Source organism: Melopsittacus undulatus, chromosome 6, assembly GCF_012275295.1.
Source record: "Melopsittacus undulatus isolate bMelUnd1 chromosome 6, bMelUnd1.mat.Z, whole genome shotgun sequence".
Taxonomy (NCBI): Eukaryota; Metazoa; Chordata; class Aves; order Psittaciformes; family Psittaculidae; genus Melopsittacus; species Melopsittacus undulatus.
In genome coordinates, this window is record NC_047532.1 from 17432791 (window position 1) to 17460138 (window position 27348).

General features: G+C 43.9%; 1 protein-coding gene across 1 annotated transcript in view; it reads left to right on the forward strand.

Annotated features, from left to right (window-relative positions):
- Positions 1 to 267: 267 nt before the first annotated feature.
- Positions 268 to 27348, forward strand: part of TRABD2B (TraB domain containing 2B) — a 300584-nt gene continuing 273503 nt past the window's right edge. The window contains exons 1-2 of the mRNA XM_034064386.1: positions 268 to 575; positions 975 to 1535. Of these exons, the coding sequence (XP_033920277.1) occupies positions 468 to 575; positions 975 to 1535 (669 nt within the window). The 5' untranslated portion in view covers positions 268 to 467. The remainder of the gene's footprint in view (positions 576 to 974; positions 1536 to 27348) is intronic.

Here is a 27348-nt window from a genome sequence, read left to right on the forward strand (position 1 = left end):
GAAAGCACGAACGAAACAAACCCCCCGTCCTTTTGAACGTTGTGTTCTGTGGGTATTCCTTTCACCTCCAGCCTCCCCCCCGTAAAGCGGCGGGGGGGGGGGAAAGGGAGCTTCTCCGGTCTGCACAACCAAAGCATGGCGGAGGCTGGCGATGAGAACCGTCCTCCCCGCAGCATCCAGCGCCTCTGACAAGCGCGGAGCCAGAGGGGGTGGGGGTGGGAAAGGGCGGGAGGGGGGAGACTATGGGAGGGAGGGAGGGGGTGGCCAGTCCTTCCCCCTGCACTTGTCAGATGCAGATGGGACTGGCAAAGTTTGTTTGAATAAAAAAAAAGCCAAAAAAAAAGAAAAAAAAAAAGGAAAAAAAAAAAAGGGGGAAGAGCAGGAGGAGGGGGAGGGAAAAAAAAAGATCCTAGAAATCCAAAAAGGCTCATCTGGGAAGGAGAGAGAGGAGAGCGAGAGGAAGCGGGATGCAACTCAACCTGACGCTGATCTGCTTCGTCTTCGGGGGGTTCCTGCCCGACGCCGCGGCCCGGCGGGAGCAGATGGACACGGGGCAGTGCGACCTGCCCCGCTCGGTGAGCCGGGCCGGGGCCGCGCCCGCTCGGGGATGCGCGGCTGGCCGCGGCGCTGCGCGGGGAAGGGTGGGGGGGCAAACGGGACGAGGTGCGGGACGGGCCCCCCCAAACCGCAGCTCCGTGCCTGGCCCCGCAGGTGTGGCGCTGCCCCGCGTGTCCCCCGGCGGGCAGTGAGTGTGGGGGGGAGCCCTGCGCTGGGAGCGGGACCGCGCGGGGGGATGCGGGTGGGCGCCCGTGGGGAGAGCGGGGTCACGGCAGGACGCGGCCCCTCGGGGCTTTGCTCGCTCCGTGCCAAGACGGGGCTTGTGCAGGGAGATGGTGGGGAGAGAGGGACCCCCGCGGCCCTGGGGGAGCGTGACCACCGTGGGCCACTGAGCAGCCCCTCTGTCCTCCCCACAGCAAGGAGAGCTCAACTCCTTCCTCTGGACCATCCGCCGTGACCCCCCCGCCTATCTCTTCGGCACCATTCACGTGCCCTACACGCGCGTGTGGGACTTCATCCCTGACAACTCCAAGGCCGCTTTCCACGCCAGCTCCAGCGTCTACTTTGAGCTGGACCTCACCGACCCTTACACCATCTCGGGGCTGGCCAGCTGCCAGATGCTGCCCCATGGGGAGAACCTGCAGGACGTGCTGCCCCGGGAGCTGTACCGCCGCCTCAAACGGCACCTGGACTACATCAAGCTGATGCTGCCCCACTGGATGACCCCAGACCAGCGGGGCAAAGGGCTCTATGCAGACTACCTCTTCAATGCCATCGCCGGCAATTGGGAGCGCAAGAGGCCTGTCTGGGTGATGCTCATGGTGAACTCCTTGACAGAGACGGACATTCGCTCCCGAGGGGTACCGGTGCTCGATCTCTACCTTGCCCAGGAGGCTGAGAGGATGAAGAAGACAACGGGAGCGGTGGAGAGGGTGGAGGAGCAGTGTCACCCGCTGAACGGGCTCAACTTCTCCCAGGTAAGGAGACTCTTGGGCCTCATGGCTTATTACAGGAATTGGGGGTCGTTCCCATTGTGTTTCGGTTGGTTTATGGGGGTGAACCCCAAGACTGTTGCAGTGGGGTGGATTGCTCGTGGGCCTCAGCAGCCTTTGCATCGGGCTGCCCATTCCCTGTTGGGCCAATCTGTGCTGCCTGTGAAAAACCCTGTGATGTGAGTGTCAGTGCTGAGTGTTCATCATTTGTATTATTTATTTGGGAAGCAAATGGCCAGGGTATGAATGTGTGTGTCTGTTGGCTTGCCACTTGTGAGGGAAACTCCCATGTTGCCCATCCTGACCCAGAGCTGGGCACAGAGTGCTTTTTCTTGTTTGTTTGTTTTCAAGTAAAGCAGCTCTGTGGTACTTGCCAGGAGGAGGATGAAGCATGAACAATGAAAGAAGAAATTTCAACATTGTTCAAATAGATTTAAGTACATGCACAGTGTTGGTTGTCTCTTCAGTAGTCACCTCAGGTCAAAACAAACTGACTCAGGTTGCCCTCATGTCCTGGGCTAAATTAAGTGTGCAGTCTGTATGGGTTTTCTTTTTTATTTTAGAACAGGTAAAGTTCATCAGAAAGGAAAGGATGTAGATTAAGAAACTAAAGTTATTGGTGTAACTGGACTCCAGAATTCTTTCAGCGGATTTAGCTTTAAACAACCAAATACTAAGCCATGAGATCTATTTCATTTCAGTGGATTAATCAGGAACACAGTCACAGCTATTGACTTTGCTTTGTGAAACTGTTTATATGAAATCAGATTTACTAGAAATTCAGGAAATGAAAGTGTGTGGAAGAAAACAAATAATCCAGGGGTATTTAAGATGGTGTCAGTTACTGCTATGATATTTCGTTTTTAACCTGCTTTTTGTCATTAGTCTTAGATCAGCCTATTTCCAGCTGTATCTTACTGTTCCAGTTTGAGCACAAAAATTCTTGGTGATGTGGGAATAAGGATTAAAGGGCAGATCTTTGGTGTGATTAAAACGTCCTTGGAGTGCCTGCACCCCCTTCTCCCCTGAAGTCTAGTGGGAACTCTTTTAAGGGGAAAAAAGTCTGGCTTTCACTAACGTTTGGTTCATCCGATATTTCGACTAGAAGCCTAACTCTGCATACAGCCTTCAGAGGAGAAGATTGGTTGCATATGCTTTTGGAGGGATTTTCTTGTTTATCAACATAAATAATTAAAAGAAAGCCCCTGAGGACCTTTGCATTAATTAACACACAAGCAAAACAAGGAATTCGTTTTCCCCTGTTCTGTTCGAAAGTTTTGAGTGCCTGTCCTCTGTGTTGAGCCCCTTCTTTAAGGTGAGGTAAAAATAATTAACCATACCAGACATCCAATAGCATTTGGTTGTATTAGGTCAAGAATGGCAGTCAGAATCAGGTACATGAAAGCACTTGGTTAAAATCGTACCACTTGAAAGCCTTTTAAATGTGAATCATATTACATTTTCTTATGAGAGGGGAAGAGTGTGAGTGACAGAGAGAGGCAAAGGGACAGAGAACAAAACTCACTGCTGCTCTTGCCCTGGTCTGGTTTTCTCTCATTTTCCAACATTTAAACAAAGTTTTCCCTCTAGTTTTGCTACAGTAATAACCTAAAGAACAGCAAAGGTATTACTGCTATTGGCAAGTGAAGGGCAATCATTTATACAGATCATTTGTGCTGATTAAAACCAATACATTGCATTTTAATTATTTCAGATAATTGACTTTGCTGCTAAAATGGATAGATGTTCAGGAAGCTTTTTCCTAGATTGAAGCTTTTTCTGGGAACAAGGCCACCAGAACAATATGAGGCGAAATTAAACAAAACAAACCAGATATTTTCTTGCTTCCTCTAGATTTCAAGCATCCTGACACCTGGCTCCTTGTTTAACAATAGTAATTTGTAATGTTATCACACCGTCTGGCAGTCCCACTGCTTGGTGTATTACTGTGCTAATTTAGTGGAGTGGATTACTATTGCTAGGTTTCGCCTCCCAATTTCAGGTCTTGGAGCCTTCCTTAAGCAACACATAATTAAAACACGCTAAAATGGAAATCAGAAATGGAGCAGCTTTTGTCTTGCAGGGTGTTTGCACAGTTTGATGGGAACATCTGTGATAAATTACAGTCCCAAACCTGCTAAGGGCATCAGCAGTTTTTACCTGTTTTCAGCATTACTGTTACAGGAATAGTGCACATAATTTCTGCATTCGGAATTCTGGTTTTAAAACTGTGCCTTGCTGAATCGTGTCAATGCTTTTGTTTCCCACGTCCCCAAAGTCCAGTGTTTTTGCCCTAAGCAAAAAGAATTAAAAAAGCTTTTTTTTCTTCCTTTTTTTCACTTCTTCTCCTCAAAGGCAGCTTTGTGCTACTGCAAATATTTAATCTGACTACACCAAATCTGTTAATCTGATACCATGAGGAGGAGGAAATCTAGGAGTGGTCCCGGTGTGGTACTTGGGTTTGATCTGCTCTGAAAGAAAGCGGATACACTTGCATTTTTGACCAGGAACGATCTTTGAAACTGTTCTGTGCGTGGCTTTGAAATGTTGATTGTTTTAGCTGGAAAAAAAGATTAAGGTGGCTCATATAATTAGCTGCTTCCTGGAGAGCCAGCTCTTGCAGGTAGAGCAGGGCGCATTGTTTTCTATTGTAAACCCACTGACTTTGTAGTTTGATGCTCCGCTCCCCCTGAAATCCATTCTCAGTGTTTCAAGCTGCTCTCCCAAACTGGCACCACTCTGATTACCCTGTTTTCCCGCTAACCAGCTGCTTTCTTGCATGGTTTGTGGAGGGAGCATCCTTATTTCCCCTGGGACTCCAGCTGGTCACACACAGTCCAGGCCCCGGGTGTTGCTGATGGCAACGTGCCTGAATCACAGCAAAAGGCTGGGTTGGGAGCCTGGGGACAGGGGAATTCAGATCAGGTTTGGGTCAGGTTGAAATTTCACCACTTTGTGGTGTCCGGAGTGTCAGGGTTTCACTGAGGTGGGACAGAAAGAGCTGAGAGGCATGCAGAGGAGGAAGGATAGCTCTGCTGCCTGACAGTGCAGAAGTTTGTGAGCAGTGGCCAGGAAAGTGCAAGATGAAGTGGTCCAGAACTGAAAAGAGCTGGTGAGGGGTGGGTGGCTTTGCTCAATGGGATATTGGCAGAGGCATTGCAGCCAGGACCATGACAGACAGTGAGGACTTGTCCATGTGTCCTCTGGGGGCCTGCTTGGGAGGGGGTTGTTTTCCCTTCTCTTTGGGACCCTTGGGTCTGTGATGGAAGGTTCTCCCCAGATGGACATATACTGTCATTAGAGTGTGAAGGATGGTGATGGTGACGCCTACTGCTGCTCAGGTCTGTCTGTGTCCGCCCTGGGCTGTGGTGGGACCCCTGCTCATCCCCGGGTAGCACCGTGTCCCCATGAAGAGCCTGTGTGATCAGCAAGGGGAAGGCCTTACTCCTCTATCCAAACCCCTCTGCCCTGGGGAGGTGGATGTTGGCTCTCACTTGTGTTTGATCCTGTTTCTCAGCAGGATCCTCACACTGACACAGTGTTGATATCCCTTTCTCCAAGTTAGAAATAAAATCTCTCTCCTAGCCCATCCAAGCTGGTTCTCTTCAGGGAGAATCTGCATCCAGCTCATGCCAGATGCCCTGAATCCCAAGGTTTGTGAGTGGAATTTTGTGTCGGGGCCGATTTCATCTCATCCCGTTGGTGGGGGATCCATCAGGCTGGAGGGGAGCCAGCGGCACCCCCGTTCCTCTCCCTTCACTGGCCGGGGCTTGCAAAGCCGACTCCGGTCTTCTCTGTCCTGTATCATTTCCAACTGCAGGGGGAGATGTTAAGTATCAAACCGGTGTTGATTGGATCAGAGAACAGCCTCAAAGAAAGAAACCTTAGACCGTGCCAGATTAAACTTCACACTTCACCATTCTTCCCCTTTCATTTCCCTGCCGCCTCATTCTCTGCACAAATAAACCTCATCTCTGTGCTTTCTACCAATGAGACAGGATTCAAGGGACAGGAATGACTTTGTTAACAAAATCAGTCTTCATTTCCCAGGTCCTGCTGTTCCATCAAACCCTGGGACATGGCAGCTTTGATTACTCTAGTGATAGGATTAGAGGGGGAACAAGTGCTGGTTAATAAAAGGCCCATGGGTGGTCCATCATGTTTGGTCGCTGACAGATCTGCAGTCTTGGAGCTGGACCTTCAGTGGCAAAACAGCATGATACAGTAATACATAGACAGGGCCATGGCCTAGCCTTGCTATTCCATCTCCTCTGTCCCCTTGAAAAGCTAAATATACGTATGATCACAAAGATGGGGTTCTCAGAGCTGAGCAGGGGCCAATGTAACTGACATCAAGGGAAATGTAATGGATTGTACTAATGAAAGATGCAGGCTTAAAGTTTCTGAACCAGCCTAAAGGGCTCACTTTCAGAGCTAGTTGGCTTTTGACAGTCTGTGTAGTTTATTCAAGGGAATATTGGTTTGGTTTTTTTTTTTCATGTATTACTTTCTATCTTTTTAAAGAAAAGTGGTGGGGTTTTTTTGCCTAATAGAAGTAGCACTTTTTGCTTTCAGAACAAATTCAGGCATCAGGAAAAGGCCAAGAATCATCAAAAATAGCTTGCTGTCATCTGTTTTGATTGCCGAATATTGTTGAAAGTAATGTTGTTAAAGGGTTTGACTATCCACAGTTACAGCGCACACAGTTTTCAGCTTGCTGGCTTTAATTCAGCTATCACCCCCTTCACCCCCCCCACACCTCAGGGTGACAAAATTCCCCTAGTAAAATTAAACCTGAGGTAGAAATGCATACAGCAGAAATAGAAATCTTTCCATGTAACTCCCTTTGAATACTCGTGGAGCTGCTTTATGTCTTTACCAGGGGAACTGCTGAGGGTGAAACTATGCAGGTATTAAAACTACAGTAGTCACAGTAACACCTGAAAGGATCAGCAGCTGACGCCTTATAGCTGTAGCTAACTGTATGTGTTGCTCTTCACAGCCAGTTACTGTGTGCTTCTTCACCACAGCCCCTTGAAAGGGCCACATTTGATGCCTGTTAAGGCCAGTCAGTTACTGATGGCTCAAGGGACAGCTGGCAATTCACCTATTGTATTTATTGTGTATGTAATGTCAAGAAGTGTTTGTAGAACAGGCTAGATGTCAGCCCTTCCTTTCTCTCTGATACTTCACACCTCTATTGGTTAGATCCAAGCCCAAGGCAGGTGTAACCTGCTTCCCATGAGCAGACCTGAAGGGGATTCTGTTGGTTGATCTGTTTGCAAAATTTAGGGAGGAATTGCTTCTTTATAAGGTGGAATCTGAAAGGAAAATAAACCAGGAAAACAGTGTGAGCCCCTACTGTATTTGAGGCAGTTGAAGGATATCAGTGTGTAGAGGTAAAATAGCAGGATTGTGCCATTATTTCTGTGTATATGGTGAGGGATGAGGTCAGTGTCATCTCTTTGGCTCCGCAATGCCTGGTCCCAGCAGTAGGGAGCCCTGGTACCACTGCAGCGTGAGAAGCATGGGGAACATCCAGGAATATGCTTTGCTCTCTGCAGAGATGCAGCTCTTGAGCAATGCTTTGGGGAAGGGGATCAGAAGAGGGACAGATGATCCAAATCCATCAATTCATCCCCATATTTAGGCAGTAATGCTGCTTTCAGATCACTGTGGGATATCCCCTGTAGCGTTTTGCCACCTCTGAGCTGCTCACCCAGTAAGTGCAAAATGTTCCCCTCTCCAGTACATGATATTTCCACAGGGATGAATTTCTCTCTGTTGTCTGCTGTGCGTTTCTGATGCTGTTGCAACAGCAGTTGGGATCCTGCCCCAGGCCCAGAGTGCTTTGCTTATAAACAGAACGAACCATTGACCTTAAAAACCTCAACTTCAAGTATAGTGCAACCTACAGTCCTCAGAAAGTCTTTAACAGCCTCCCCTCAGTTCCCTAGTGAGTAGGAATCCACATTATAAAGCCAGCCCACATCATTCAGGCTAGTCAGAGATTCCTATATTGAAAAGGCCAGAAATGATCTTAAGCCAGGGCACTTGTTGCCCTTGCACTCCTGTGGAGATAGAGATCCGTGGCAGGGTTCCTGGCAAAGCATATTTGGGAACTTCAGAGGGATGTACTGTAAAATAACAGGTTTCTCCTGTGCTGCGCTTGACACTGCAAACCCTTATTAATCTCTTCACTGTTATTAGGAGTTGATGAGAGAGGTAAAAGGCAGAAGAAATCACAGAATTACTGCTTGATCCATGTGAAATTGGTGTGATTTCCTTCATCTTCTGGTCCTGTTAGAGGGGTTCCCTGCATGCTTGGGTGAAGGAGTGGAAAATGACTTCCTCAGAACACAGTGTTTAGGATAGCACAGAAATGGAAATATTCAGCAACGACCAGTGTGTGGGGAACTTCATTGTTTTAACTTCAGAGAATCAGCATTTGCAGAGCCCTGTTTTGCAGGGAAACATGTCTGCCTGGTATCCACATGCTTTCCCAAATCCTTCTTTCAAGCTGACAAGCAATTCAGGTCCTAGATGCTACCAGACTTAAAATCTGCAGAAAGCACAAAAGATCACAAAACTTCAGTATCTTTCTGAACCTCTCAAAGTATTTGTAGGTAGCAGTAAAAGACATTTTTCTGAGCATTGCAACAATTCGTGAACCTTGTACTCTTTCTGTAACCCAAAAAGCATTACGGTTTCCCGCTCTCTTGAAGCACCATAAATCCAAGTGCCTGCAGAGCTTAAAACTGCAGATATCAGTGTGTGTACTTAATATCTTGGTTCTTGGACTGGAATGGAGCAGGGCTATACTCTCTGCTGAGTGGGAATAGGCATGAAACGAAAAAGCATGGCTGGTTGTATCTGTCACTACAGCTAGTAATCATAGAATCATAGAGCAACCAGGTTGGAAAAGCCCTTTAAGCTCATCCAGTGCAACCATTCCCCAGCACTGCCAAGACCATCCCTAACCCATGGCACTGAGGCCTCATCTCCACCATGTTTGAACACTTGCAAGGGATGGTGACTCCAGCCCTGCCCTGGGCAGCCTGTTCCAATGTCTGAGCACCCTCTGGGGAAGGAATTGTTCTTCAGCTCCATCTAAACTTCCCCTGGTGCAACTTGAGGCCACTTCCTCTTGTCCCATCCCTTGTTCCGTGGGAGCAGAGCCTAGTCCCCTCCTTTCTCCATCCTCCTGTCAGGCAGTTGGAGACGGTGATAAGGTCCCCCCTGAACCTTCTCTTCTCCATACTGAACCCCTACAGGTTCCTTAGCCATTCCCATCACACTTGTGCTCCAGGCCCTGCACCAGCTCCATTGCCCTTCTCTGGCCCCACTCCAGCACTTCAATGTCTCGCTTGTAGTGAGGGGCCCAGAGCTGTAATGATGGTGTCTTATTCATCTCCATGGATTTGCTTTTTCTGGTGTTCTAGAGAACAGCACAGCTTCCTTGTGTTACTGTTTATTGTACCTAGTCATTTAAATGCACAGAGAATTCGAAGTGACATGGTTAATACCTGTGTCAGAAGCCTAAGCAGGAATTAGCCCAGATGACTGCTGCTTTTATCACTAGTTATTCCAACAGACCATTTGGGTTTCCAATTTTTAGAGCTTCTGCTGCAAGTCATTTCAGGTCTTCTAGCACAATATAAATGAAAGTTGCTAAAAAACTGTAAATTAAAACCATGTGTTCAGCATTTTGGGATGGATGTTGTATGACTTGAGGAGGCTCATTAGCAAAAGTATTTTTAGTTTGAATGAGATCAAAGGCCTTAGGTTTTCCATTCTGAGGGTCATTTAACAGAGGCTTAGACACCCCATTTCTCATTGTACATAGATTCCCATAGGTCAGTTATGCCTGAAGAAATCATCATCCCTGAGATACTGTAATTAGATTTATTATCAGTGGACCACTGCTGATCGCCTCGTCCAGGCACTGCAGCAATACTGAGGGTTGAAGTCTTGCAGATGTCAAAAGGGAGTTTTATTACTGACTTCCTCAAAATCCCATGGCATGGGATTGCAGCCCATGACAGTGGGTAGTGATGTTAGATGTGAAAGACCATCAGTATGAATCAAAACCTGTGTGTTGTACTCATTCCAGAGTGTTCCTTGAAGCCAGGGATAACACTGAACCGTTCCCAGAAACTCCTATTGGCAAATAGAGAAAAGACTGTAAAAAAGAAAGAGTTCTGATTTCTTCTTTTCCTAGGCTCAGTTAATGTGAAAGTTACGAAACCTTTCAAATAAATTACATTGCAGGGGTTCTTTGTGCTTGGGTATCCCTGCAAAATTACAGCGTTCTTTGAGATGGGCAGGGAGAAGAGCAAGCAATTCATTCATAGCCAACATGTTAGCTGAAACAACACAACTAAGGGAATAGCACTTAATGCTTTATGTTTTCCTTAAATTGCAGCAAACTTGCTTCTTTTAACTTGTGTATTGAGGCACCTCTTGGGAGATATCCCCAGTTCATAAAACAGAGAAGAAGCTGCCTTCACAGAGCAAAGCAATACTCACCAGGCTCCCTTCGTGAGCCAAGGAGTGGGAAAAAGGATAAAAATCTAGAAGTTATTTTGAAACCTCTTTCCATTTTAATAAAAGTCAATTTATGAGGAACACAGGGAAAATATTTCTTTAAAGTAGGTGATTCTGTGTCTTGAAAGTATCCCCTCAGTATTTTAAAGACTATATTAAATCCAAGGTCTCCATTAGGCTCCCTCACTTTTGTTAACAGTCACAATGAAGACTGATTATTCTCTGTACACTTTCTGCCACTGCACAAATTTTGCTTTCCTTTGATTTCTCACAGCCTTTTCCTATTACAGGTGACAGGCTAATAGTGATGGGGAATATTTATTTTAATGTGAGACAAAATGCTCACAGTTTAGGAGTTTGCAGTCAGCAGAAGGGGAGAGTGATTTGAGAAACATGCCCAACTTTGTGAAGATCTTCGTATTTCTGGCGTGTGATTGGTTTACAATTTCAGAAATGATCATCAAGATTAATGTTATTCCAGCAGTGAACTGTGATGGGACATGTCCCAGAGTGTCCCATTTTTTATAAAGCACTGGAAAAATTATCATCATAATGCTATTAAATACAAAAGAGCTAAGCCTTACACCATGTGAAGAGCTCATCCTGACATACTAGGAGCTAAGGATGCTAACTTGTAGTTTCCTTTTAAGCTAAGGTAATTCTTTAGTTTTGGGCTATCACAGGAGCAAGAGAGGCACAAGTATGTTAAACAGTCTCCAAATGGTTGGTTTTATTAGAGTTAATTATACAGAAAGCTCAGAATTTTCATGATGACTCTCTTTCCTGATTAATATGGGAAAAAACCTCATTATTTCCTCGCTGAAGAAGATAACTCACTGAGACATAGACTCAAACAAAGTCAAGTTTCTAGTAGCAAGTTATTGCTGGAACAATTCTAGTATGGGCTGACCTCCAAACAAGTGGGATGCTCTGTTGGTAGACAGCTACAAGCAAGTTCAGTTCTTTCAGCCGTTCTCTTTTCCATTTGCAGAAACCAGATTATACCATCCTGAAATAATCCAGGTGTCTTGGTGGTGAGATGAAGTTCAGTGGGTCAAGGCAGCAGGCATTCATAGGTGTGAAACACTATTGGACTTTATGGATTGGCTTGTCCACTGTATGCAGACTTGCACTGACTAGCTTTTTACCCAGCTAATTGTGTGAGGCCAGGGAGGGTTTTCTTTATTAACTCAAGTGGCTTGGCTGTGAAGTGAGACATACTGTACACTATATAATTCAAGCTCACTTTCAAAGGCATTTTTGTTGAAGCTGGGTATCCAGAGAGACCTGAACCTTTAACATGTAGTCATCTGAAACACGCTCTAGAAACTTCATAATTTAAGGTCAGCATTTACACTGGTTCATGTTCCAGTAATGGAATAGTGCTTGCTTTAAAAAAATACTCTATTTATATCTTAATGTATAAAGGTGTGTTTTTTTTTTTCTGAGAAAGAAACTGACTGCTTTGAGCACTTGCTGTGTGTTAACTATGTCTGGATAAACTTGTAAGGAGCATACTGTGCGGAGACTTCAGCAAATTATGGCTCTGAAGTTGAAAGCAAGTGTAGTTGGTGTGCTTGGTGTACATTCTCAAACCTGAATGTATTAGTTGTTGAGAATCACTTGTAGTAGTACCCTTTTGTGTTTTGGGAAGTACAAAGAGCTGTAATCTCTCAAAAGGTGTCATATTTTGGCGTATTTTGGATGAATTTTGTCATTACTGACAAAGAGATCCCAGAGGAAGATACCCTAGGAATGCAAAACACAATTACCCAAACCCACACAAGATCCCTTATCATGCTCTCTCTAAAGCTGTTGCACATTCATTTGAATTATACTGGAAAGATTTATCTCTTATTAATGGAGCACTCTTCATTTTTTAAAATGGAGTTGTTGTGCAACACATCAAGTAACAATGTCATAACACATCATAAATCAGTTTATTCACTGAAGGATTCTAGATGAGTTAATCTAACATCCTGGACACAGTTCATGAGCAGTTAAATTTAGCAGTTCTCTTTGATATATATCAGTTAAGGCAAAGCAACTCCAGCCATTACAGAGTCAAAACTGGTTAACGGCAAAGCAAGTACAGACAAAGATTGTTCAGAGATAAAGGCTTTGGCAGATCATTCAAGGGATCTTTGCTTTATATAGAACAATTGTAGCTCTAATACCAGCAGTGCAGACACTCTGGGACAAAGAGAAAACACACACACACACACACCAAACCACAGAAGAAAACCACACACACCACTTGGTACTTGCATCTAACAAGAAAGTCAAGCTAAAGTTCACCAACCCTGACGTAGCTACCAAACAATTCCATGGTAGGCAACGGGATGGGAAGAAACACCCCCAAAAAAGCACTGTTGGGAGAAACTGAGAACGGTTGATTTGAAACACAAAGTCATCCGGCAGCCTGCCAAATGCCATTTATCTCAAGGTCATGCAACATAAATAACCCCAAGGGTTAGCTCTAAAGCAGAGGAGCAGGAGGTAGCTAAACAAAAATAGGGGAACAGATTCCTCTCTCTCCCCTGTGGATGTTCAGCATGCTACTGACAAGGTTTCAAAGCCTGGCACTCCTAATGGGCCTGCGATATTAAGGGCAGTAAAACACACCAAGAGCAGGAAGCACAGCTGAACATTGCATCATAGAATGGACCACAGTTTGAGGCCAAGCCACTAAGTTGTCACATGCAAGAATTAGTCAGAGAGACTGTTTAAATACAAAAAGTTAGCCATAAAAATATTCCTTTTGGAAATTTAAGTCTGAAAAGACATTTACACACACACACATATATATATATATGTATATATCCCTGTGATATAGTAGGGACGACCAATGTTTGATGGGGTGGTCGCATGTTTTTTCCCATTCTTCCAACACGCCAAAGCATCAGAGCTTTCTTACATTTTTTAAGAGAATAACAAGCTCAGCAGCTGTCATGTTCAGCAGTCCACCCCTATCAGTAAGGGAAGGAAAGGGTGTGTTTTGCTGAGGTCACTTAGACCTGAGTGCAGCTTTGAAGATACCAATGGGAGAATCCCAAGAGACTTGCCACCCATTCTTCCATCCTCTTGGCTAAAACTCAGCGTAGTTCCTGTTAAATTAAACAAGTATGCAGTTCTTGAACCCAAAAGCATATCTCTGTGATCCTTGAAGCAGGGCAAAGTATCCTTCCCACTGGTTTAAGTAGAAAGTTTTGTGTAGCCAAATAATCCATTAAAAGAATTAGGAAGAAAAAAAGTCAATATTCTTCTAATTTATTTGTGATTTCAATAGGCTTAAAAAGCAGACTGAGTGGAATTACTTGTAGTTTCATGTTGAATTCTTGATGCCATTAAAAAGTCAACTAAACTCACCAAGTCAGGGGAGAGTTCGAAATGGAAAGTGCTTTGATTCAGGTTTCCTTTTCCTGGTTCAGGCAGCACTGCTGGAGATCAATATACAGAGTCCTGTACATAAAGTCGTAGAGTCATTGAATTGTTTGGGTTGGAAAGTGCCTTAAGATCATCCAGTTCCAACCCCCTGCCACAGGCAGGAACACATTCCACTAGACCAGGTTGCTCAGAGCCCCATCCAAACTGGTCTTGAACACTGCCAGGGATGGGGCAGCCACAACTTCATTGACCAATCTGTCCCAGTGCCTCTTACATCTCTGTGGTCTGAGCACCAGTCCTTCTGAACAGAAAGGAAGTGGACCATATGGATAAGGAAGCCTGATCGTTAATATTTGCATACAGGACAATTTTGTGTCTGTAGGCCTTACATAGAATCACAGAATAGTTAGGGTTGGAAAGAACCTTAAGATCATCCAGTTCCAACCCCCCTGCCATGGGCAGGGACACCTCACACTAAACCATGTCACCCAAGGCTCTGTCCAACCTGGCCTTGAACACTGCCAGGGATGGAGCCTTCACAATCTCCCTGGGCAACCCATTCCAGTGCCTCACCAGCCTCACAGTAAAGAACTTCTTCCTAATATCTAACCTAAATCTTGCCTGTTTAAGTTTGACCCGTTACCCCTTGTCCTACCACTACAGTCCCTATCCATCTATAAATTTCTCTCATCTCTTTCAACTTATTTAATTCTCTTAGTTAAAGAAATATTTGTATGTGGAGGGACAACAGCCAGTGAGATGGTGGTGAGAAGAGAACATCTGCAGAAGTCTAGGCTGACTGCAAACTCCAGAACCTACAGTTCTTCAGGCAAGGGATTATGAGACATCTTCATTCCTTTCTGAATAGAGGAACTCCACCCATCTTTGCACTCTGTTTTAGTCCCTAATGAAACTGATTTTCTCAATCTCAGATGATCTTTAAAAATGGCAGAGAGCATAGACTTACATCATTAGCAATGACCCAAAGTCTTTTGTGTTGCAACAGCTTTTGTAGAGGGATTATCATGTTGAAAATCTACTCATTTTGGCGCAGGCTGGAGAACTCAGCACTTCCACTTTGCATGTCCTGCCATCATTCAACAGGCAGACCCTGTTGCTAGACATCGCAGTAGGGCAGCCAGTTGGCTTCTCCCAACCTCCTTAGGTTTCCAGATGTCATAACAAAATGAGAGAGAGAGACTTAGCCATCTTCCATGTGTTTACACTGGAGCTGCTAGGCACAGACCAAGCCACAACACTGCACAGCTTTTCAAAAAGGACTTAATAGGCCTCTCTGTAAACAGATCTAAATATTTGCTCCAGTGACATTTATCGCATCACACGTCTGGCGCAGCATTTCGTCCTTGTTTTGCTTGCGTGTTTGGATTCTCTTATAAACATTAATGAAGTGCTTGAATACAAATGAATAATCCCCCCTCTCCCCCCTCCCCCCCCTTCTTCCCACCCCTGGACAGGAGGGGAATAGGAGGGCATGAAGTAATAATAGTTCAACCTTCAACCCGTAATTGCTCAGTACATTTTGATGACAACTTTCGTTCTCACATGCTTTAAAAGACTTTATTCGGCGTGTACATCCATGCAGAAGGCATTGCACCTCTCTTCAAAGGCAGCTGCAGCTGGGGTTGGGGTAAGGGGCAGTTAGCACACAGCAGTGTGTCATTTGGTGCTTGATTAGTCCTAGCAAGTTGACCTGCCGCTGGATTCCCAACAGGATGGCAGAATCATGTCCCATCTACAAGGCTTTTAATAGGAGGTATATTTATTATATTCTTCCCTAGGCATCTGCTTTTGGCTACTGGCTGGACAGAATAATGGGTCTGAAGCACTAATGACCCTAATGGGCCTGATCTAACTCCATATGGCTGTTCATCTCCCTTTTGCTTCAGAATTGAGGCCATGTAATAGGTATTCTGCAATTGCCTACAGCTTGAATATGGCTGAAGACAGTGTGCTTGTGTGTAGCCCCTTCCATTCTCTCAATGCCTTCATGGAGGACATAAAGGCCCAGAAAGTGGGCAGCTTGGTCTGGCTTTTGATTTCCTTGCCTAGAGGAGGGTGAATATGGGTAAGGAAAGACCCACCAAATCTTGTTTCCGTTGGTGGTTACTGTGAGCGCAACCTTTGGAATATGTTTATGTTGTTTAGGTATGAAGCCATAAAACAAACACATTAGATGCATGTTTTCTGATCGTAAGAGGGATGAAGTTGTGAAGCGTATCAAGGCTTCATCTTTCAGCCTGCTCCAGACTGAGAAAACATTGAGCATCTCATTCCTGAGTGGGAGCAGTTACACTACTGCTCCTTTCTCCACGTGCAGTTCAGAATGTCACAGTTTCTTCCATGCACAATGAATTATCATCATCTCCTGCCAGGTGGGATCTGCTTTGCTCAAACTTTGCTAAGTGTCTTTAGTTTCTGCAGCTGTGCTCTTAGGAGCAGTGATTTGGCTTGCTTGGAAGCCAGTAATAAAAGAAACTCCATATTAGCCAAGAGGGTGTTTTCAGAAATTCCCAAAACTCATGCAACTAACCTCTCAGTTCTTTGTTAAGAGCAAAACTGCTGCATTTAAGCTGTGGGACATAAAAGAAGTAATCTATGCCTAGAAAGTAATCAAAAGTTCATTCTTCAGATTATCTTTAAGTTAAAAATCACCCTGTACAAGACATCTGTGGGTTTGTTGTCTGCAATAGTAGTAAGTGCAAAGGATTTGTTTCCCGATAATCAGGCTTTGGGAGGTCAGGATTAATACCCAAGAGGAAAAAAATGCGTGTGTTTCCTTCATCTGAGTGAAGAGGTCTAAAAAGGGTTAAAAATTAATACTGTCTTTGGGTCAGCATGTATATGAAACCATTCAGTCTGCACATACTTACGTACTATTAGAAAGTGCCTGTCAACTCCATTAATTATCAAATTGCTTATTCAGGCTATACATTCCTTGCATAAATCTGTATCAACTTTGCCTCTTGTAACAGCATTTGTTTATATGAGCTGGAACTCTCAGTCCTGAGCAGTCTAAAATGCCTCTAAGAAGAATTCTTCTTCATCTGCGTTTACAGGGAATCAGACTAATCGCTATTGAGAGGATGCTTTGTGGGTGCTTTTTGGTGGGGAGTGGGAGATAACACAATAATCTAGAAAGGTGTTTTCTTGTCACCTCTGTCCGTGCTGAGAGTTAAGAGAGAGGACACTAAACTTGTTCCAGTTCTCAGTGGCTGCGAAGTGGACACTGGGAAAAGAAAAAGCTGGGAGAAAGGGATAGAAAAAAGAATTTGCTGATATTTTTGTCATCCTCTGCCTGATGTGCCAGCACTAATGAAGGCTTTATTTTTTTCTGCTGATTTATAGTCCAGTGGGTTCCAGGGTCCCCGTCGCTCAAGCATTCTCCCTTTTGCTCGTTTGCTGGAACACAAACATGGAAGTGTATTTGGAACTCGCTGGAGCCTTAAAAAAACAAAATCAAGGCAAGCTGCCAGATCAGAATCTAATACACAACATATGTTTACAGGGCTATAGTCTCTTGCCATGCTGGCTTTAGCTGCACTGTGATGTGGAGTAAATGCCTTCCAGGACCTTTTATCATCCATCCAGCTTATCAGAACAGTAAAAATAGTGTTTCTAGTTCAGCAAATGTGCCTTTCCTCTTGTCTGAAGCCCTTTGAATTCTCCACCACATTTGGTATCAATGGAAGAGTATGTCCTTGATCTTGTTTGTCTAGCTTTCCTCTTCACGAGATGTCATCTGCCTCAGGATGGACCAGGTTCATCCCCCAGTTTGGCAAGCATCTCTGAATGGGACACATGGTTTGTAAGGAGAGGGTAATGTTGACCACCATCTGCCATGTGCTTTTGTAGTGTCTGTTATGGCACCTAACAAGGAGTCTATGAACAGAAAAGGATTGTTCAAGTATAAGACACAAAGGATTGAAATCAAGGAGGTGTTTCACGTTAACATAGGTTACCTCAGCTGATCCAAATGCAAGAGATGCCACTGATTCACACTTAGTTTAGGCTACAGGCTGTAAAGAAATAGCCAGCAGTAATTCAGTTTACCTGTTGTCACTTTTAATAACCTTGTAAAGAAAAGTTGTTTGCTTCAAACTTTAGCCTCCTCTTGGGAGCCTTCAGCAGTACAGGGAGGTTGGTGTTTGTTGTGGCCAGTCTGTCCCACTAAGTTCCCTTTTGGGCTGTGATACTATGCTTTACACCATGCTGGTATCTAGTCATCTACACAATATAGTCATCCAGTGGTGCCTCCAGTCAGTCTACAGTAAGACTGTGGAGACTGGAGTGTGCTGCAGTGACAACCCAAGATTTAAGAGTGGCAAAATTACACTTGAAGTATCTAAGAATGTTGTGGGATGAGTCAGAGACTTGGTGTATGAGGCTTTGAGAGAACAATAGCCCATCACTTTTTCTTCTCCTGCTCATTCTCCATATGTAGGATTTACCTCACGTGATCCACGAAGCATGCTAGACCACCTGGATTCCATGAGCTCTACATGCACTACTCCAAGATTATCAAGGGCTGTGCTTGCAGGTGAGCTGTATTAGCAGGAGGCAAGAAAAGGAGCATATCTGAAGCCTCAGAGACAATCCTGACGTGGCCCTTTGTGTTTCAGTTCTGTGCATGCAAGATGGGCAAGATGTTAGAGCTGTGTATTTTTGGAAAATGCATTTTTTTTAACAGAAACAGTGCTCATATAATTTTCTGTATTTGAGGGAAAAAAAAGAGTTCTTTGAAATGTGTCAATTTCAAAAGTGAACTAAGAAAAAACCCAGGAGTCTCATCAGCAAAAGTCTGGTGGCTGACCCAAATGGACATTTTTGTGCTGTTAGCTCATAAGGACACATTGAAAATAGAAAAGACTGAATTCTTAACTTTTTTTTTTTTCCTTGAGATGCAATTGTTGTTCCCTGCTGAACTGTAAGAAACAAGAGATAGAAGTTTTGGAGCAGCTTTGGATGAATATGTGAATAGAGGAAGAAGTCCTCAGGTACTTTGTTCATGGGAGCTCTCTAACACAACTCCAGGATGCCTGACTAGCGGGTTGTTTGAGATGTTTAGACAGACAGAATATGTTCTTTACAGATATCAGGAAAGTTGCAGTGCTTTACAGCTTGCAAGTCACTCTTGCCCGCAGGAGACTTAATGTGTATTTTCATCTGATTTTGTGTGGGTCAGATCTTTGCTTGCATTTAGTAGTGTCATGCTGTGAGCAGTCATTGTTCTTTAGGTAGGTTTGGCTCAAAACAGGGAGCAGGACATGGTAGTGTCACCTCACCGTTTCATCAGGGAGGTCTCTCAGATTGTCTTAGCTTGCAGTTCATTTCAGAAATCAAAGTCACATGTGTGAAAGCCAGATAGGCTGTAGTATAAATACAGATCTTGCATCTCTTGCAGCTCCAGGACTTCATTCTTTGCAGCTCAGATGACCAAGCTCTCTTGGCTTTACCCTTGACCACAGACAACCAACTTATCCTTTCACTTGAAGAGACAGATTGAAGAGGTGGTCATGGTTTCATTCCTTCATCTCTTCTTTCCTCCCAAGAAGTGTCTCCTTTCTATCACTAAGGAAATTAGCTGCTTAGTCAAAAGCTGCTTCTGAGTCAAGAGTTTAGCCTTCTGCTTGCAGTGCTCGTTTGTCTTTGCTGCTTGGTTTAAAGCAATTTCTATATCTGTTCCCCATTCTGTTTCAGTTATGCATAGTTTTATTTGACTGCTAAGTGCAGAGTGAGGTTTAAAAGAGTCCATGAAAATCCATATTGGCTAATTACTTGGCACAGTGACTATTTGGACAGTGACATTTCCCTGACATAGGTTCCATTTCGTATATTTCAAGACTATTCTAGGTCCCAGTCACATGCTCTGTGCAGAAAGCATGTCCTGGATGCTTTGGTGCTGCACAAATGCAGATGTAGGTTTTGGATTATGAGATTTCAAGTTCTAAGGATCAGAATGAGTTTTAATGTTCTCGATGACACAGCCAAATAGTGTTGTTATGATAAAGTTCTATATTCATCTCTGAAGCACCTCTTTCTAGCGTTGCCTCATGCATTCTCAACTAGCAACGTATTCCTTTGTCTAAGTGACTTCCACTGTTGGAACTTTTTCCTAACATATTTAAGGTTTTCCTTTACTACTTCCAGATGTAGTCCCTTGTTTTACCGTTCTTTGGCTCTGTAAATATATTTTCTGTGGTATTAGTGCTGCTCAGATGTTTGGATAGAGCTGTCATGGTACACATGAGTTCCTCTTTGAGGAACCATTTATTAGAGGAACTTTTTACAACTGCAGACAAACAAATAGGCTTCTGCAGGGACTGAAATTCAGTTTGGTCTTGTTTGTTAACCAAGACTTGCACCCTTTCTGGTACAGTTCATAGAGACACCTCGTGGCTGTCAGGAGCTCTACAGAGCGCATCACTATCACGTCAGATTGATTTATATATAACTAAGCCTTAACATTCAGAGTCATTTGTGGAAGAGTTATGAGGGAGGCTGCCAACCTGGTAATTAAAAGCTAGAATTACTTTTAAGTTCTGTGCTGATGGAAATAAGTAAGCAAATCTGTTGGAAAGTGGAATTACCCCTCCCCAAAACAACAGCATCATAATGTCTGCCTGAGTGTAATTAAAACCATCAAAGGAAATCTTCTATTTAAAGTGAAAAATACGTTGGTTAGTCCCTAGATTCCATGCTCCAGTTTACATTCCCACTCTCCCTATTCTTTAAATGCAGAAGTAATGCAGGCAGCTCAGACTGCATGAATGCAGTTTGTCGGTGTCATTCTTCCCCTCAGTCAAAAGGTGTACTAGTCTGTGTCAGAAAAGCAAAAAACCAAGCTCTGTTCCTTTCAAACACACGAGTCAGGAGCGCGTTAGACAGTAAGCTTTGTGCAAGAGAAAGCCAGACTGACTTCTTTAGGTTTCAGGTCATCCATTAATGTAGATAACTTAAACAAGTCAGTGCTAGTAAGATTGCTCACCACGCCATAAGTCTTTCAAATGGCAAGTGAGCAGGACTTTGAATCCACTATCTCCCTGAATTGGCAAAGTGTGCAGCTTTTCTTGTGTGTGATAGAAACTCTTCCATGAAAATGTTATTTTTAGGAACACAAGCCCTTAGAGAAATAAAGTATATAACCAAGCAGTTTTGCTGGATGTCGTTGCTCTAGACCTGGCTGAATAGAGGCCTTGTGATTTTGTTAGTCTTAAATGTTTAGATGCAATTATTCAAAACCATATCGTATCATAATCAAATCACAATTTTATGCATATATATAAATATAAAGGACAGTTAGGGAAGTGGAAATAATCATGAGCTATTTATCATTTCTGTTACCTCTCATTTTCTTGATGAATACTGAGTCATGCAAAGTGCTGGAAACCTTCTTTCTGTAACAAAGGAGAATAAAGTCCTTCATGTGCTTTGCACAAGGCTGAAAGAGGCTTTTCCTGGAGAAGTCAGACAAAGGTCCAAAGACTCCCTCAAATTCAGGGGTTGGTTCCTGTTTACAGCAGGAATAAGGAGGCAAAAAAGTAGCAAGAAGGACAGAGTTATGGCAAGTATGAATTCAGGGTATTTTGCTCTTAATGGTCAATCCCCATCTTTATGAACACATAAACAGGAGCACAATGAAAACTGCCTTTCTTATTTCTAGAGCATCTTGTTGGAGCAGGAGAGTGTCATTACAGGTGACAACTCCAAGTTAGCAGCAGAAATTCATAAGGCCTTTTTTGCCTTAATCAGAACCTAAGACCACCTAAACAAGGTTAGAGCTAGGTATGAGTGTTGAGTATCATGCTGGAGCTGAGACCGTATCTAAGGCTACTTCCATGCAGTCTCCTTGTGTTGGGCTGGATGTCCAGCTAATACCTCATTCTATTCTGTGAAAAGCACATGCTATGTAGTGTAACATTCAGGTCTTCCAAGTATTAAGTCTTAAAAAAACTGAAGTCATCATGTTTACTTCAACTTTCCCTTTCTAAATTGCTTTGACAGCCCTGTGCTTTTCTAACTCATTTCAGGGAATATCCCGTCTGCCATTGGAATTATTTGAATTGTACAGAAAGAAAGGAGAGCCTGTTCCCCTCCAAATTCCATATATTGTGTCGCTGGAGCTTTTCATGTTCCATAAACAATGCTCTCTTTTTCTAACCCTCTCCCCCTCCTGCCCATAGCCTGACTTGCTGTAATTTTCTTGACATGGACAACTCAGCATTTTTGTGAATAGCTATGACTGATTTTCTGCAGCTTTACAAACAGGAGCTTGCTCTTGATTGCAGGAGGATCAGGTAGTTTGATGCAGGCGAGGTTGGGTAGGGTCTCTGGACTTCAAACACTTCTCAGCAGTGCATCTGATTGTGAAAGATTCTTTCCCCTTAAAGCATTCGTGATCTACCATTGGCAAGTCTCCTCTCATAACTAAGGAGACACTTGGAAAAGGTTGGTATTTTCAAATGTCTTCTTAATCCCTGTAGATCTCTAGCCACATACAAGCTAGTGGCTTTATTTTTCCACACCCCTTCTTTTTGTAGTTAATAATTCAGTTATTATGCGAGTGAAATCTCAGGAGGTACTTGGAGCTGCAGGCTCTCTGCAGTTTAAGTTCATTTCAGGCTTCCTATGAGTCTCTTAATATTGGAATGGTGTTTCATGGTCTCTTTGGTGACTCATGAAGTTGGATCCCAAGAGAAACAGCATAGCCTAGATAAGTAGCCATGGTAGGTATTGCAAAAGCAGTAGTGCTTCTGTAGCTCTTCAGTGGCTTAATGCCTCGGTTGTTGTTTTTTCTTTCTTTACCAGGAAGATGGATAATTTCCAATCTCAGCGACCACGCATGGGAAAGATGAATAAGCAGTATTTGGGAAGGGTGTCTGACGGGTCACACCCTTGTCTGGCTGTGCTTGCTGGTGCATTTTGCATAGCATTTCTGGCATACTTTTGCAGTAGTGAAAGAGTTATTGCAGCATTTGATTTCAACCTTATAAAGGTTATAAAAGAAGTGCCAAGCCCCTGTAGTCTGGAAGCAGCAGCACTGATCGTGTGCCATGTCACGAAGAAGAAAAATCCCTTTCAGTATTTGCATTGAACATGAGTGTCACTTTAAAGCTCTAAGTTACTTTTAAAGCTGCCTTGCAGCCCAACAGCTTTGCGGTGGACCTGAGAGGTCTTGGGTTAATGTCATCTAATGCATCCTAATGGGTAGTCTAATTGTAACTGCCATTCCAGCTGTCCCTTGTGTGTTTAACTCATGTAAATGAAAAACACAGCTTTCCAATTTACTCTTCAGCTTGAAATATTATCTTCTATTTAAGTAATGTGTTTTAATTGCAGAAGCAAGATGTAATATGTATGGAAAGAGTGGGTGAGAGCAAGAAGATTGTATATGAATAGCAGGGCTTCTTAGCTCTTTCTTTTCTTCACCACTGACCTATCTTCTCTCAGCTGACTGCTGACTAAACAGATACCAACCAGGACCTAGCTGATCCAGAGCGGGGATAAGACAGCAGGTTGAAATATACGGTCACCTATTCCAGCTCCCATCTGCTGCAAGATGTCCAGAGAGTTAGATGGGAGCACTCAAGCATGCACATACCCACTTGATGTCAGCCTGGAGTGACTCTCTTGATTTAAACTGGCAGAGAAGATCAAAACCCTGCTTCAAAATTAGGTGGCAGAGACAAAAAAAAGAGAGAAAAAAACCCATGGAGAAGTCAGCAGACACTTGGAGGCTGGGAAAGGCTGCCAGCCAAGCATTCCTGCCCTTGCTTATGATTCTCCCCCACATACAACTGGCTGTGTACATCTGGGAGCAGCCAACATAGTGATCTATTCATAAAGGGCCAAATTCAGGAACCGACCTGCAAGGCTTGAGTATACTGACTACACAGGGGAAAGGTGGAGTAGGGGCTCAGAGGGGCTTCTTGGAGTTGTGCAGGACAAAAATCCCCTTCTTTCTAGCTAGCTGCAAAGCAGGCACACCAGAGAAATAATGGTGTAGTGGTTGGGGGCTTTAACCTGGGACTTGGGACAGCAAGGACCAATTCTTTAGTCCATCAGAGATGAGATCAGATTTAACTACTGGGTTATTTTCTTTCTCTCTTAGGACAGGGGAAATACAGCTCAGCTCTGTCTTGACTTGGTATTGGTAGCATGAGAAGAAAACTTATGGTGTGTTGGGATCGCAGAAAGTCATTGCCTAGATAAGTGCCTTGAACACAGCCCCTCTCCTGCAGACAGAGTGGGACTGTGCACAGTGTCAGTGCTCTCGAGTCCCTGTACCCACACAGTGCATGCAAACCAGCTGTAGGTTTGGGTTTTCCTAAGGAGACATGAGGGATGGAGCTTGGTGTGTCCCTCGGTAGCCATTAACAGCAGGTTTCTTAAAGCATCTTGGTTTGGAGTTTGCAGTCATCAGGTAAAGAAATGTTAATACTCCTCCGAAAGGCACTCCTGGCTCTCCTATCACTTGGCCCGTGGTCTCAAAATTGAGACAGGATTATTCCATTTAGTCATTCAGGAAGAGGCACCTAGGCTTGGAAAGCAAAATGAAACCTAAATCCTATTGACATTTCAATTTGTGCACCTGGGCAGAATTTTTCAAGTCACTTAGCCTTCCAAAACCAGGAGGTAGCTGAGAATGACGTTAAGAGCTCCTCTATGTGTTTGCGTGTCCTTTGACTGGAGCTGGAGTTAGCCAACAGCCAGACCACTGAGAGGTCCTCAGGCTGTGCCTTTATACACAGTGGAACTGACAGAGGAGTAGCAGAGCAACCTGAGGTGCTTCTTGATTGCCCCTTTCTGCTGAGAGCAACCTGCGGTGGTAAGGAGGAGTCTAGAGATGAGCTATGGAAGAATAAATCTACCCCTTTCCATTTTATAAACATGAAAGGAAGTTAAAAGGATATCAAAACATGAATCATCTCAGAAGGGTTTGAATAATACTGCTCTGGTTGAGATTCATTTCATGATAAAGACAAACTGCTGGGTTTGCATGGATGCTTAACTTTAAGTAAACAAGAGAGGTGCTGGTTCCACCTCATTTGTACGAGACAGGAACCACCATCCCTCGCAACTACCAGAGTGCTGTATGTGGAACAGAAGGCACCTACCGACAATGGCCTAGTTGTGCAGACACAGAGACAGCCTGGGCTACCCACGGCTAGAGAGAGAAAAGGTTCAAACCCATTTATAGGTTAATTGTGTAAAAAGGATGTTTTCATTTTTGTGTAGTCTCTGCCTTGGTTCTTGAGAGAGACCTATTGTTGCCTAGAGCTCCTGCAGGGATGCTCTAATTCAGGTACTGCCCTGTACTCATACAGGCCTGAAGCAGAGAATAGGCAACATGGCAGAGCTGTGATTTGGTCTTCCCTGCACTTGACTGGTTGAGATGTCTGGTCCCATCAGGACACATCATGGAGAGATACATTCACGGAGCACATAAACTGCTGTCATCTAATGATGATGCTGTTTCTATATGCCGTTATGGAGGCCTGCTTTGAGACCCAGTCTTTGCTTGGTATTGGGCAGGACAGAGGTTGTGAGGGAGAGAGGATAACTCTCCTCAAAATGAGCATCCAAGTGGTTTAGCTGTCCTTTTCAGGACTAGGGTTTGTCTGTTCTCATTATGGGTTGTGTGCTCTTAGCCTTGCTTTGTTCCTCTCATACCACTGGGAAAGAGCTTGTAGTGCCACATGCTTCTGTGTCTCTTCTCCACTCCTGGTACAAACTCCCATCTGTAATCCTCAGCATTGGGTTACCCAAAGAAAAATCCAGGGCAGAAGGTTATTACATGGAGTGAAGGAGATTTGGGTTAAACTCTGCCTCATATGTGAAGGAATGATGTGTGGCTTCTGTAATTCTGTTTGTCTGGGTTTATAAGCTTCTGGGTTAGATATGGAGAAATATAGGTAATATCGTTGCATTAATAGTTGGAGACAGAGAGGTTGAATAGTTTGTTAACCTGAATAAACTGTGAATATGCACATGTAGGCAGGAGATACTTCTTGTATGTGTTTCTTGTGAAGCAAGTATCTCTCTGCCTTTTTCTTAATCCCTGCTACTAAATCAGATGTGATCACAGTGAGGGGTGACAGTACTGGGCATCCCCTATGAATGGGGGATTGGAACTAGAGCATCTTAATGTCCTTTCCAATCCTAACTATTCTATGATTCTATTAGTGTGGTGAAAGAACAGCCAAAGCCTAAAAATGCTCCAGAAGTTATCATAGTCTACAGAAGAAACCAACAGTGTATAGTTGGTAACTGACTCTTTCCCAGATTCATGTCCTCTGCTCCTTCCCAAGATGCTGTCCTGGGATTTTGGTTTCAGGTGTGCCTGAAGAGGAGGAAAACACACCATGTCTAGACATGCGGTAGCCTTAATCTCTTTGGTCAAACTAGTAGGTTTTAGTGGCAGCTCTATGGCAAAGGCACAGAGGGATTTCATGCCCATGAGAATTTTATGGGTTCCAGTGGGAAGTGTGAGATTCAAGCCTCTGACCATGCATATCCTCCTTGGGAATACTGCACAAGCTCTAAGAGCAGGGCTCAGTCTAAACCAGGGCATTGCTGTGCTTATTAAAGGTTAGAAAACATAAAAAGAATGTTTTTTTTTTTTTGGGGGGGGGGCTTCAGCCCTATTCAAGATCTAAAATGCAAAGTAAATCTGATTTCTGTGACTTGGGAGCTGTGTTTAGGAGAACTTGTTTTGCTTTTGGAGCTGATTCAGGAAATGCTTAATTTCTCCCATTATTATGGTGTGTAATTGGTAACCAATCCCAGTGGGGACACCTCTAATCTGATTAGTGAGCCATTCTTAGAAAAGGGGCAGAAAGACCAGCTGTGAATGACAGATACGTTTTGCATGTGCTTGAACAGTGCTTCCGCTATCTAAATCCTTGTATAGGTCAGGGATTATTGCTGCTCTTGGGTCTCTTCTCATTTGTACCCTCTTAACCTCTGATGTAACCGTAGATCAGCATGTGAACATGAAAATGCAGTTACAGTCACTCCAAGTCTTTCCATGGAAAACCTAATTCCTTAGCTCAATACTGGCTTTCCCTCTCCTTTTTTTCCTGTACATTTGAAGGTGATTTTCCTTTGGGGAACAAAGCTGGTTGTGGCACTGAGCAGATGTTTCTGTGTGTTTCAGCTACTGGCTATCCCCATCCTGTGTGTACAGAGGAGTTATCAGGGGGTGTAAATGGCGTCACTTAGACCAGAAGAAGCTGCCCATCTTTCCCAAGTGCTGTCAACGCTTAGCCATGGTATTGCAAAATTAATAAGGGAGACTAATTACAGGGCACAAATGGTTCAGAAAGGAATTTCTTTGGTGAAAGATCTTGTGTGTATGTGCCTGGGCTAAACTGGTTTCTCCATATGCTCTAGAAATACCTTTCCTTACACTTAACACCTCCCTGATGCTGAGCTCCAAAGGGTTTCAGACAATGTGGACAATTGGGAGCTACTCTCAGTTCTCTCATATGGTACATTTACTAGTACTTATTATTTTGGTCTAGTATTTAGACTAAGAGCTCTGTGCAAGGGCAGGTTTATCCCTACATGGCAGTTGCTGTGTAAGTCTACAGAGTAACTGGTCTCCATGGCACAGACAGTACATAGTACTGCATCTATACTCATCGATTCTACTTCTAGGAGGGTATCACAGGTACATGAGTAGAAGTATAATCTTGTCTCAGGGATTGCATGCATTGTATTTAAGAAGTAGCTTACAAGGTAGGTGCGTTGCTTCAAATATGCAAGCTCTTTCAACACTGTGCATTTTGTATCCCTGAGGTACATCAGGCCCTGCCAGGTTTCAGCTTTGGATGGTATGAAA